Source organism: Kogia breviceps, chromosome 14 (genome assembly GCF_026419965.1).
Source record: "Kogia breviceps isolate mKogBre1 chromosome 14, mKogBre1 haplotype 1, whole genome shotgun sequence".
NCBI classification, from domain to species: Eukaryota; Metazoa; Chordata; class Mammalia; order Artiodactyla; family Physeteridae; genus Kogia; species Kogia breviceps.
Window position 1 is genome coordinate 70,753,481 of NC_081323.1, and position 12,692 is coordinate 70,766,172.

At 45.6% G+C, this 12,692-nt stretch overlaps 1 protein-coding gene across 1 annotated transcript; it reads right to left on the reverse strand.

Moving 5' to 3' along the window:
* Positions 1-1,745: 1,745 nt before the first annotated feature.
* Positions 1,746-11,356, reverse strand: NDUFAB1 (NADH:ubiquinone oxidoreductase subunit AB1). The gene is made up of 5 exons (XM_059037064.2): positions 11,132-11,356; positions 4,692-4,814; positions 3,756-3,843; positions 2,695-2,794; positions 1,746-1,908 (listed from the first exon to the last, which is right to left on the reverse strand). Exons 1-4 carry the CDS (start codon positions 11,297-11,299, stop codon positions 2,703-2,705), a joined length of 471 nt encoding a protein of 156 aa, XP_058893047.1. The 5' UTR covers positions 11,300-11,356; the 3' UTR covers positions 1,746-1,908; positions 2,695-2,702.
* Between the last annotated feature and the right edge of the window lie 1,336 nt (positions 11,357-12,692).

A 12,692-nucleotide genomic window follows, 5' to 3' on the forward strand; every position in this document is an offset into this window, starting at 1 on the left:
TCCAGCCACCCTCTCACAAAGGGCCCTGCCTACAGCAGACACACTGATCCTCGAAGGCACTCGTGGGAGACGATTAAAAGCTATGCACACAATCCCATTTTTTCTAATTCACGCAATTTGCTACATTTGGCCAGTTTGCTGCCTGTGGATAGTGGCACACAGGTCTCTGAGAACTTTCCAGCAAGGTTTTAGACCAGAAAGGCCTCTGCTGTTGTTTGAACACCCAGATCTTTAACAGCATCATCAATGAGTAAATATGTGTGATTCAGTGAGCTTTTTTTCCTCATTCTGGCTCCTTCGGGACTTAGAACAGCTACAGAATGATGTGAATGGGCCATTTCACTGCAGGTGTATGGCTAAGAGGTTAGGAAGCAGTCACTTTGGTGGCAGTACTGCTAGACTTCATGATTTTACGCAGCAATAAACACATGCAATTTTTGGTAAAATGTGCAGCTGCCATGGAGGTTAAAAAAATAGCGAGAAGGACATTTACCCCAGATGTTAAATTACGGTACATTCCCATCAAGGGAGTCTCTGTTTTGTTGCCTGTTGGACCTCTCGTTTCTAATAGGCACTCAAACTATTTGTTGAATAAATGCAGTTGTGAAAAAGAATGAGGCAGTGCCTTACGCTCCAATTTGGCAGCTTTCCAAGAATACCTTGGTAAGTATCAGTATTTTTTTAAAAGATGCAGTGTAATAATGAATGCTTCCTATTACTGAAAAAAGCCGGAAATATGGCTGCCTGACCTTGTCTATAATTCTAGAGTGACACAGAAGGAACTGGCAACATTGGGTACCTCCAGAAGGAGAAGCAGGTGGGAGTGTGGCCTGAACCCCAGACCAGACTGCAGAATCTTGCCATGTCATCCCTCAGCCATGAAGCTTCTCTGCCGGCTGAGGGTCACTCAGCCAGTCCCTCCACCTCTGTAATGCTACTTCCCACTTGACTACAAGACCTTGGTCTCCTCCCTCCTACAAACTAGAAGTTTCGGGAAAAGTAGAGAAGTATTTTATGATAGGTCCCTCAAGTTAAATCTCATCAAGAGCTAGGCAATTGCCTACGTTAATTCCAAAGACCTAAGGCAGTGCTAGGAATAAAAGGAGCACAAGTTAATACTTACTGATACATGACAAACAGACACAATGTCAAAGTAATCTTCTAGGAGGAAGCAGAACCTTTTATCCTCCAAAATTACTAAGTTCCATTAATTCAGAAATGGATCCTTAGGGATGAAAAATTAGTCCCACGCTGGTGTCAGCTGATACATGGAATAATCAGTAAACTAATGGAGGCACAAATATATTTGAGGCATTTTTGAGGCAAAATGATTTTTTTATTTTTTGTGGTACGCGGGCCTCTCACTGCTGTGGCCTCTCCCGTTGCGGAGCACACGCTCCGGACGCGCAGGCCCAGCGGCCATGGCTCACGGGCTTAGTTGCTCCGCGGCATGTGGGATCTTCCTGGACCGGGGCACGAACCCATGTCTCCTGCACCGGTAGGCGGACTCTCATCCACTGCACCACCAGGGAAGCCCGAGGCAAAATGGTTTTTATCACTAATTCATTCCTCATGCTGAAGGTGATGGGAGAGCAACTTGTTTCAAGTACCCTGCTGGAAAAGTCATATTTTTGATATGCATGATATCAATGACAAATCAGACTAATCTCTAAAAATGCTAAGCAATGTCAATATAAAGAAAGCAATTATAGAGATGTAATTAAAAAACTGAAGACAGAAAAATGTTGGTTTTATAGATTTATTTTCAACAGGCAAAAACACTTAAGACAATTTAAGTACAAGTCTAAACAGAATTACTCTGTCAAAGTCAGCAATGATGCAGAGATGCGTTCTCACTTCCAGACACTCGCCAGCATCTTCTGAGTCTTCTCAGTGAAGAAAAGGGGTCTGGCAAAAGACAAGTTCAGTGTTTCTCTCTGGTGCTACTGACTTTAAATGATAATCTCTGAGGTGCTAAATCCAGGGTAACCAAAGTTATAGACTCTAATAAAATGTTTTATTTTAAAAATCTGATCACTTGATTATTCTACAGCCTAAAGAACAATAGCTAATATTTATCACGAGGCTTCTTTACATCAAGCATTGTATTAAGTGATTTACACACACTATTCAATTTTACCTTCACAGAAGCCCCAGGTAGGTCCTATCATTATCCCCATTTTACATATGAAGAAACTGAGGCTTACAGAGGCTACGCAGCCTGCCCAAGACCACAGGCTTACAGAACGTTGCAGAGCTGAGAATAAACTTGGGTGTCTGACACCAGAGTCCATCCTCTTACCCACGAGGCCTCTCCTGCCTAATTAAGAGCCAGGCCGTCTCAGCTTCCTGGACAGTTACCCTTGGGTGGGTAACTGAGGGAGGCAGAGGTCTCTGCTTCTGGGTCGCCTTGCTCAGTTTTCTGTACAAGGCTGCTTTTACGAGGAGGGCTGACAATCAGTAAGAGAGTCCTGTCCAGGAGTGAACTGCTGTCAACACCTCTGGAGGAGAAAGAGGATCACTAGGGCTGGCCTCCTTGGAGTGGCAGATAACCAGAAGGTGCCTGCATTTTATAACCAGTGAAAACCTGTCAAGCACTTCCATTTTTCCATTTCTTCCCAAATCTGTCTTTATTGAAGAACCACAGAGATTAATTCTATGGGAGAACATAATTCCATGAATCAAATTATTTACCTGATATTTTATTCATATATATCCTTCTTATCTGCAATGTAGTCTACAATTTCTTGTGGGCACATTAACTTCTCGGCATCTATATCAGGAATTTCAAACCCTGCAAGTAAAATGTGCAACAATGCGTGAGTGTAGGAAATGCCAGTCCTTTAGAACTGAAAGTATCTAAAACTTCAGCAATACCCAGAAGTACATCAAAAATTTCCAGCAACCCTGAGTCCCATTTAGGCTGTGAGCCTGTTATGTTTCCAGGCAACATATTTTTTAGATATAATTCACATATTAGAAAATACCCCCATTTAAAGTGCAAAATTCAATGGTTTCTAGTATATGCACAAGGTTGTACATCATCACCATCATCTAATTCTAGAACATTTTCATTACCCCCAAAAGAAACCCTGTAGCCCTAACCGATACCATCCCTCTAGTTAGCATACTTTCTGAGGAACTGTAATTAAGTTCTGCTCTGTAGGAAGGCACAGAAGTCCCTTGGCTTCCACTCAGGCAATTCACCCCCAAAATGAGCCGTGGAACCTTGTAAAGGTCTCATTTGCACAACTAACCATCCCAGACAAGGGTAAGTTGGAGTGTGCATGGGAGGCACTGCAGGAAACCAAAGCATGCGTGCGTGTACGAGTCTGTGCACGCACACGCCCCATCCTTGGCACACCCAACACTTCTCTAGACATTTAGGCCTTGCTCACCAGGGAGGTGGGGAGGAGGGAGACGGTGCACCAAGGTGGCATCAGCTTCTCCACAGGTGAGGCTGTGCCCTCATCTTGGAGACCCACCTCAAGAATGTCCGTGCCACACTCCCCCATGCCTCTTCTGGTTGCTCAGCCCTTGGTATTACACCAGGCACTCTGTGGGCCTGCAGTAAGTGCTCTCCAAGTAAGGGCACTGTTCCTAATAATCACTTCCCCCGACAGTAAGCAGGAGTGGGGGAGGGGTGGGCACGACTGTTGCAAACCCCAATCAGGCTCCCAGCATTTCTCTGCATTTAATCCACCGAAATCAAGAGCCAGGACAGGCAGGTCCAAGACTCAGCCCGTGTGTGTTACCAAATTCGTCTTCCATGGCCATGATAATCTCCACTTGGTCCAAACTGTCTAAGCCCAGGTCTTTCATAAAATGGGAATTTACTGAGAGCTGCAAGAAAAGAAACACCAAACGCAAAATTCAGTCTGTGAGAGCGTTTGTTTCTCAAGATAACTGAATGGTGAAATATCAATCATTATACAGATTTTTTAATATAAAGAGGCCATATTTTAAACATAAAGAGCCATAACTAACATTATACATTTAACGTGTGCCAACCCACACTTGGTGTGCTTTATATGTTAACTTACTCTACGTTATTTTGAAATGGTTAGCAATACATATAAAGCTAATGATGAATTCACTTTATATATTTTATGATGATCTCTGATCACTGTTCTGAATGACATCTGAGAGTCTGGTTTTTCTTGCTGCCTTACTGACCACTAAGACACCACACCTTAGAAGTGACATTCTGCTCCCTCGAGAATAGCACACAGTGTCTATTATCACCTTGTCTTTAATTTAGACCTCAAGATCACCAAGAAGAATTCTTCAAAAACAAACTACCCTACCCACACCACAGATTCTGTTATTAAAGAAGGAATGTTTTAAGGTAGCACTGTGAGAAAAACTCCAAGAAGAGTTAAGTTAAAAAAGCAAGGTGCACAACAGTATTTACAGTGTACTACCAGTTGTTTTTTTTAAAAGGTTGGGAGATATAGATCACATAGTACATATAATATACATACGTGTGTGTGTATATATATATATACCTTTCCATATGCACTGAGAATCTCTGGAAAAATACTCAAAAAGTCAGGTCAACTGGCACCTCCCAGAAGGAGAACTGAGTGCCTGGGGTGACTTTTTACTGAATGTCCTTTAAACCCTTTGGATTTTGTACCATGTGACTAAATACTCATTTAAAGAAAAAACATTTAAATGACATCAGTTACCTTTTCTGGATCAATCTTGTCATAGAGTTTCAAGACGTAAAGAACACGGTCCTTGATTCCCTCTAATGTCAAAGGGGGTGCGTCACTATACTGGCGGCACAGCGGTATAACTCCACCTGGAACCTAGACCAAGGGAGGAGGGAAGCACTGCTGTTGAGCCTGAAATGCCTCCAGATAAAGGCGCTGGCCTACAGATGTCTTTCACAAAGCTTTCATGGGGTTAGCAAACCCACCTCATCCGATTCTAACTGTGGCCATTAGGACACACCGAGGCCTCATGCTGGGTAGTGTCAGAAGCCCTAGCAGTTCAAGAGCGTAAAAATGGATCTCCTTTCCCCTCAGAGCCAGGACTGGCCCCCTTCTTTCCTCTGTTCAGCCATCAGGCTTTGGACATTGGTTCCGCTCAGTAACACTGCCACTAAAACCATCTAGGGCCTGCAGAAGAGCCTAAGGCTTCCCACGGCATCTCAAGCAGCGCGCTCCGCCTCTGTGAGGCACTGCCACCTTTAATACCCAAGTCAAAATAACTCATGCCGAGAGCTGCCAGCGTGAACTGAAAGGCAGCTCACACGGAGAACCATACACTGGAAGCGTCTAATTTGGCCCCAGCAGTAATTACACTGACTTTGGCCAAGACAAAGGAAGCCAGTACCAACCCAAAGAAGAGGATGATGGAGCCTGAAAGGCATACATTCCAATCTATTTTCCTTCCAAGTGGGCTTGCCTTGTTGCCACCAGCTAAATAATGAGCCATTCTGATCTTTGCCATGATGTAGTATCTCAGATCTCTCTGGTATTAGCCTACTTGGTATTCAACTAGGTGTTAGGGTCCTGACTGGATCCCTTCACCAAATGTGGAAGGGGCTCCAAGTCACAGATCAGTGGACTGAAGGCTGTGGGAGGTACGGTGCACAAGAGGAGAAAATGAGACAGCCATCTGGCAGTTCTCACTGCAGAAGTCCCTAATATGAACCGGTTTGTACTCCTTCTAATGTTGATTTTAAGTCTGCAGTTTGGAGTTCTTAGGGCATAGAAACCCACAGAAAGTGGGTATGCCTGTTGGTGTTAAGGTCCTCCAGAGTCACAAAGGTCTATGAAAAATCATAATAAAAAACACTGCCAATGGCTTCCCTGGTGGTACAGTGGTTGAGAGTCCGCCTGCCGATGCAGGGGACACGGGTTCACGCCCCGGTCCGGGAAGATCCCACGTGCCGCGGAGCAGCTAGGCATTTGAGCTACGGCCGCTGAGCCTACGTGTCCGGAGCCTGTGCTCTGCAACGGGAGAGGCTACAGTGGTGAGAGGCCCGCGTCACGCAAAAAAAAAAAAAAAAAAAAAAAAAAAAAAACAACAACAACAACAACAACAAAAACTGCCAAATGAACCAAATCAGTATACATCTGTTTAAGAAACATTTATCTTGCTTTAAAAAAAAAATCAGGTACTGAAATCAGGTTTAATCAGCAAGCTAAAGAGATCAGATGAAAAGTTTTATGAACATTCTAAAGAGTTATTTCTGGGTACTTTCAGAGTTTTAGAGCACTTAGAGCACTTGTTCTTTTTGGCTAAATTTATGGTCTCCTTTCCCTTCCGACTACAGCATGGGTTATGGAGACCTCTGCTCTGGGAACATCACCAGCCTACTTATCAACAATGACTAGAAGACGCTTTCAAGCCACAAATAAAAGTAAAGAAGCAGAAAGGACTAAAGAGAAGGGGAAGACATGAGTTAATATTGGTAATGACAGAAAAGAAATCTGAGGTGGAAAGATCTAACAGAGGCCTCGTCTCTGTGCATAGCAAGAAGTGGTATGAGGTGGAATTATTGCTGGGAGAGGGTGAGAGGCAGGGGAGGCTGATGTGCACAGCACCCAAGGGAAAGGAAGAAGCTGGTGAGGCTGTGCCTGTACACAGCTACCCAAGCGGCCCACTAGGTGTCAGCAAGGACCCCAGCAGCACTGGCAAGTGCCTACAGGGGCCAGGTGGGTACCTTGTGATTAAATGAGATCAAAGGGGACTCCACCTGGAGACCACATGCCAGTCTAAAAGGGTGGCTGCAGTGGGCTCAGCAGGAGGCAGGAAGGTGTAGCGGGTGCGAACTCTGACTCCGGAACGACAAAAGTACCCTGGCACTAGCTCTTTGTTACTAGCTGTTTGGCCTTGGGCAAGTTATTTAACCTTTCTATGCCTGTTTCCTTATCTGTAAAATGGTCATAAACAACAGTACCCAAGTTCACAGGACTGTTGTTGAGGCATCAATGAGATCATGAAACATAAAGGGCTTAGAACACTGCCTGGCACATACCTAGGAAGTGCTATTTAGGGCTATCTAGTAGGATCAGGATGACAACGACCTGCCAGTTTGGCAGTAGTGTAGCCCCGAAGTACTCGATCTGACTCCTTCCCTCTCGATGCCCACTGCCCCGCTCTGGTCTCTTTATTGATTTTCTATCATTATGTCAGGCCATAGTACCGCCCTAAGCACTTTATATATGTCATCTCCTTTAGAGCTAATAATAACCCCATTTTACAGATGAGGAAACTGAGAAAGAAAGGTTAGGTATCTTGCCCCAGGTTTCCCAGACTGGCCTCCTGGAGGGTCTTACTGCCTCCCTTATACTGGATCTCAGCCATTTAAAAAACAAAAACAAAAACAGGGGCTTCCCTGGTGGCGCAGTGGTTGAGAGTCCGCCTGCCGATGCAGGGGACCACGGGTTCGTGACCCGGTCCAGGAGGATCCCACATGCCATGGAGCGGCTGGGCCCGTGGGCCATGGCTGCTGGGCCTGCGCGTCCGGAGCCTGTGCTCTGCAACGGGAGAGGCCACAGCAGTGAGAGGCCCACGAACAGAAAAAAAAAAAAAAAAAAAAAAAAAAAAAAGATACAGAATGGACAAGCACTTCTGAAAAATGTCCCCAACAGCCAACATTGCTTCTGGTGTTAATTAGTCTTCCCCAAGATCTACACTTAACAATTACATGCAACAAAATCACCTCCCACAGACATCAGAGAAGGCACTGTCTGCAGGGAAAGAACACCCTGTGGACTAGTAGAAGTAAACCCGACTATTAACGTCCATCTTACCTCCAACGGGGTCCATCTCTAAGGGAAACTCAGAGGAACCTAGATGGCTTTAAAGACCATCTCTGCAAACTACCCCCTGGACAGCTCTACCCAGATAGCACAGACATCTCAATCTCAGTTTGGAAATAAATTCCTTACCTGTTTCCAAAACACCTGCTCGCAGACCTCTATTCCTTCTCTACCACCTGGGGCTCTAGCCAGAAACCTCAGAGTCAACCTCCACTCTTCCCATTCCTTCACCATCATGTTTACTGGGTCACCCAGCCCAGTTAATTGGGAGGAAAGGTCTCAAACATTCCTTCAACAAATTGCATTTAATCTTTACTCCCTGTGACCTAGACAGAGAACATCCACATTCTTCAGTGCAGTATACAGCACCCTTCAATATACCTGTCTTCCCACCTCAACTCAGGTCTCTCCCTTCCACAGGCACCTAAGGGTCAACCCTAAGTAAGTGCCAGGCTCTTCCTGGCTTCTGCACATGCCATCACATCCTGTCCCGACTGCTTGAGAAACTGCTGCCTTCAAGACCATGCTGACTGGAGGTTCTAATTAAGCCCCTCTTCTTGCTTCTGCACTGTACACACACCTGTCCTCACATGTGGCAATGTCTTGCCTTTACCTAGTACCTACTTGTCTCAGCAGCCTTTGAGCTTTACCTTATGTGCCAAGCACTGTGTGGTGGGCTGGATCCACAAAGATAAATAAGACATAACCTCTACGCTCAGAGAAGCCTATGGTCTAATGGAGAAGACCAATATAAACAGAACAATTATAATAAAAATGTGGCAAAGGTATTTGTAGGCTGCTTCAGTAACAAAAGTTGTCAATCAGTCCGTGAGAGGCCAGGAAGGTAGAGACACCAGACTTGCAATTAGCCAGGAAAAAGATGGGGACAGATTTTTCAAGGAGGGAAGGACAGGCCAAGAAAAGGAAACGAGGCATGAAAGTGTAATGTGTAGGAAGAAATCAGTTCATGTTGCTGGAGATTAAAGGGCAAAGTGGTACACCGATATGGGCTCTGAGGCTGAAGAGGCAGGGCCTGGGGCTGCAGGAGCCTTGAGTAAGACAAAATAGGTTTGTCTTACTGGGGAATGCATGATGTGGGGAAAATGAATGCATGATCGCAGCCCCAAGTCCAACACCATCACGCATGTCAGTCTGGTTCCAGTACCAGCAACAGTTGAGCTTTCCCTGCACAAGTGCTGCATCTTCATACGGGTGCTGGGCCCCACAGAACTCTCTGGAAATTCTTTGTGCTCTGGCTGCCAGACACTTTAGATTTGGGGTTCTGGGTCAAGTATAAGACTTCAAGGCCCCATTTTAGGCCACTATCCTTTTTTTCATACCTTCTATCTTATACTGTTATATTTTTAGACCCAGGAAAGCTGCCTTAGATCCTTTTTGGGGGGAATCAGTTAGTATATAAATGAATAACTAGTTGCTCTGGGGTGAGCATAATGGATGGATTTGAGGAGGGAAAACCTGACAGAACGGAACAGGTAGAACGAGTGAAGGTTCAGATGAGATGAATAAGGGCTGGGGGGCGGGGTGCTGGGGTGACTGGCATACAGGCAGTAACAGAAAGTGAAGAGACAGGCCAGGGAGAGTGTGTGGTAAGAGATCTCTGGACCTCACCAAAATTTAAGGATTTGGTAGAAAGTTCCCAACTAGGTATAAAAAGAGATGAACCAAGAGAAAATAGTGTCAGAACGGCCTAGGGAAGACAGCACAGCAGGGAATAAGCTGGCAAGGTTAACATACAGCTGCCAAGTGTCCAATGAAGACATGAACTGATGTCTTTCTTTTGTATCCATATCTGTATCCCTCAACAATGAACCAAGTATTTACTCTCCACTTCAAGCTGCAAAGGATATAAGGTGGCTAAATGGGAGCACTCAGTCAAAACCACTTTGTAAACATAAAGAAAATGGTTTCTCTGCTGTAAATGTAAACCATGCAGAGGCAGTGGAACATCTCCGAGCACCCTGCTATTGAAGGCATGGTCCAAGGCCCAGCAGCAGCAGGGTCTTCTGGTAGCCCTGTGGAAATGAAGACTCTCGGGCCCCTTTCCAGAATCTATATTTTCACACAGGTGACCAGTATGCAACAATCAAGTTTGAATAGCAGTGCTCTAAAAATAAGGAACATCACTTTGCCTCTTTGCGTAACACCGAAGTCGGTCTCAGGAACAAAACAGCACCTATACACACTGCTCTTTTAACTCAACTTCAAGGTGACACTTTTAACCTTTTGATTCATCGATAAGACAATGCCCCGCTGAATGAATCCACTACACTGTCAGTAAATCTTGACACTGGCTGCATAAAAGAATCACTGGCAACTTTTAAAGACCGAAGACCAAGTCCCACCTCTAGAGATTCTAACTGATTTGGCCAGGGCATCCTTAGTTTTTATTCTCGTATCTTAGTCAAGACTGAAACCACAATTACATAAAGTCCTGGAGTTCGAAAAGGGAATGCTCAACTTAACCTTGGGAGTCTATCCTACTTTAAGACAACAGTTCTTAATCTTGAGGTGCTTCAGAATCACCTGGGGAACTTAAACAAAAAACATGTCAGTGCCTCATCCCAGAGGAGTCAATCAGATGGGGAGGGGGAGAGCCCACGAGGGATTTATTTTTCTCTCTCTTTCAAGCTACCCAGGTGACTTGAATGTGCAGCCAGGGTTGAGAATCACTGACCTAAGGAGAGTTTCAGTCTCAAAAAGGTTTCATCAGATAAAAAAAAAAACCTAGATACTACTTGTTTCCTATCCTTCCAAGAGACTCAGAAACAGGCAAAAGATGCCACAGGGAGAAATCCAGGGAGAGAACTGCTGTGAAGAGGGCTGTAGGCTAGGGTGTCTTCCTCTCTGCACCCTGTCATTATTTTTTTCCTATAAAGCTATCACAATATTTATCATTATCACTACGATTAACGGCAACCAGTATTGTGAGAGCTTACCAAGCACCGCCCTCGGTACTTTACCTGTATGATCTCCTCTAAACCTCGATGAAACTCCACAAGGTAGAAACTAGTATCCTACTTTTACGGTTCACACTGAGGCTTAGCGAGGTTACAAGGCTTTTCCAAACTTCCGTGGTCAGCTTTCGAACCCACGGGTGTTTGACTGGAAGGTCTGTGCTGTTGCCCGTAATTACTAGGTCACCCGGCTCCCGGCAGGGATCAACCAAGCACCGTTAGGCAGTGGGACGGAGAGCGAGCAGGCGTCCCCGGGTCACCTCCGCCAACAGCAGCCACAGTAGCTGCGGCCCCGCTGCCTGGCCTGTCCCCGCCACCCCGAGCGGGCCCGACGCCTGACCCCAGCCAAGTCCCCCCAAAGTCACCGCGAATCACCTGCGTGAGCACCGAGGCCGGATGCGGAGCCCCAGGCCTCGCCCTGGCCCCCACGGGGAACAGGGTAGTGCAGAGTGACCGGGCCGCCGCCAGCGTGGAGAGCCGTGGCAGCGGCGCGAAGGCGGCGGGCAGTCGGCGGACACAGACGCAAAGGACACGAGCCGCCATGGCTACGCCGACCCAGGAGGCACTGCGCTGCGCCCTCCGGTCCAGTATCCTCTTGAGTTCCGCACAGGCGACGCATAGAGAGGCGCTGTCGCGAGCCGCCCGCGGTAGCGGCCCCTGGCGGCTCCTGGCTGAACTGCGCCCTCAGGGCGCGCGCTGTCCTGCCCTCCAGGTCCGGAGGCGAAAGGCTGCTAGAGCCAGAACTAAAAGGGTGAAGGTGTTGCCTTTCCCTAAACACTAATCACTGACGCAAGAAAGGAACTTATTTTTGTTTATTCTCTGAAAGTTCTGAAATACATTTATTTAAAAGTTTTGATGCCGGGAATTCCCTGGCGGTCCAGTGGATAGAGCTCCGCGCTCTCACTGCCGAGGGCCTGGGTTCGATCCCTGGTCGGTAAATTTTTTTTTTTTTTTTTTTTGCGGTACGTGGGCCTCTCACCGCTGCGGTCTCTCCCGTTGCGGAGCACAGGCCCCGGACGCGCAGGCCCAACGGCCATGGCCCACGGGCCCAGCCGCTCTGCGGCACGCGGGATCCCCCCGGACCGGGACACGAACCCATGTCCCCCGCACCGGCAGGCGGACTCTCAACCACTGCGCCACCAGGGAAGCCCCCTGGTTGGTAAATTAAATCCCATAAGCTGCGGGACACGGCCAAAAGAAAGAAAAGGTTTGATGCCGCGATTCTTCCATAGAAGAATTAAAATTAGTTTAAATTAAAAGTATTAAATAGTTAAATTTATTTAATAGGTCAAAACTATTAAAATTATTTTTAAAATTATTTAATAGGTCAAAACTCAGTATAAAATAAGAATGAAAATATGAGTTGATGTAAATATATAACTAATAAATGTGGGAATTACAATAAAAGCAATATACCTATTTTAAAACTTGACAATATACATAATATAGCTCACAAAAATGGGTAAGTGGGAGAAAGTTTAAGCGTGCTAATTCATTCATATTTCTCGGCAGTGAAATCCAAACATATAGGACAATGGCTCCAAACTCTGAATACTGCCTGGATGAACAATTCAACAATGCCTTCAGTTTTACTTCAGTTTCTTTTTACTTTTGTTAAATTCAAGTAAAATAAAAGGTAGTGCCTTTAATTTAAAATAGAATGCATACTATGATCCTACTGTTGTAATTTCTATTTATGTATTCATTAAAATATCCAGAATCTGTTATGTGCTAGTTGTTGAGGCTACAGCAGTGAGCAAGCCAGACTGGCAGTCTATTTTCAGATTTTACATTCTAGTGGGAAAATGTACAATAAACAAACAAAAAAATACAACCCCCTACCCACCCCCCCACGAAAAAAAAACCCTCCAGGAAGTAGTGATAAGTACAATGATGGACAATAAAACAGGGAAGGAAAAAAAAAAAAAAAAACAGG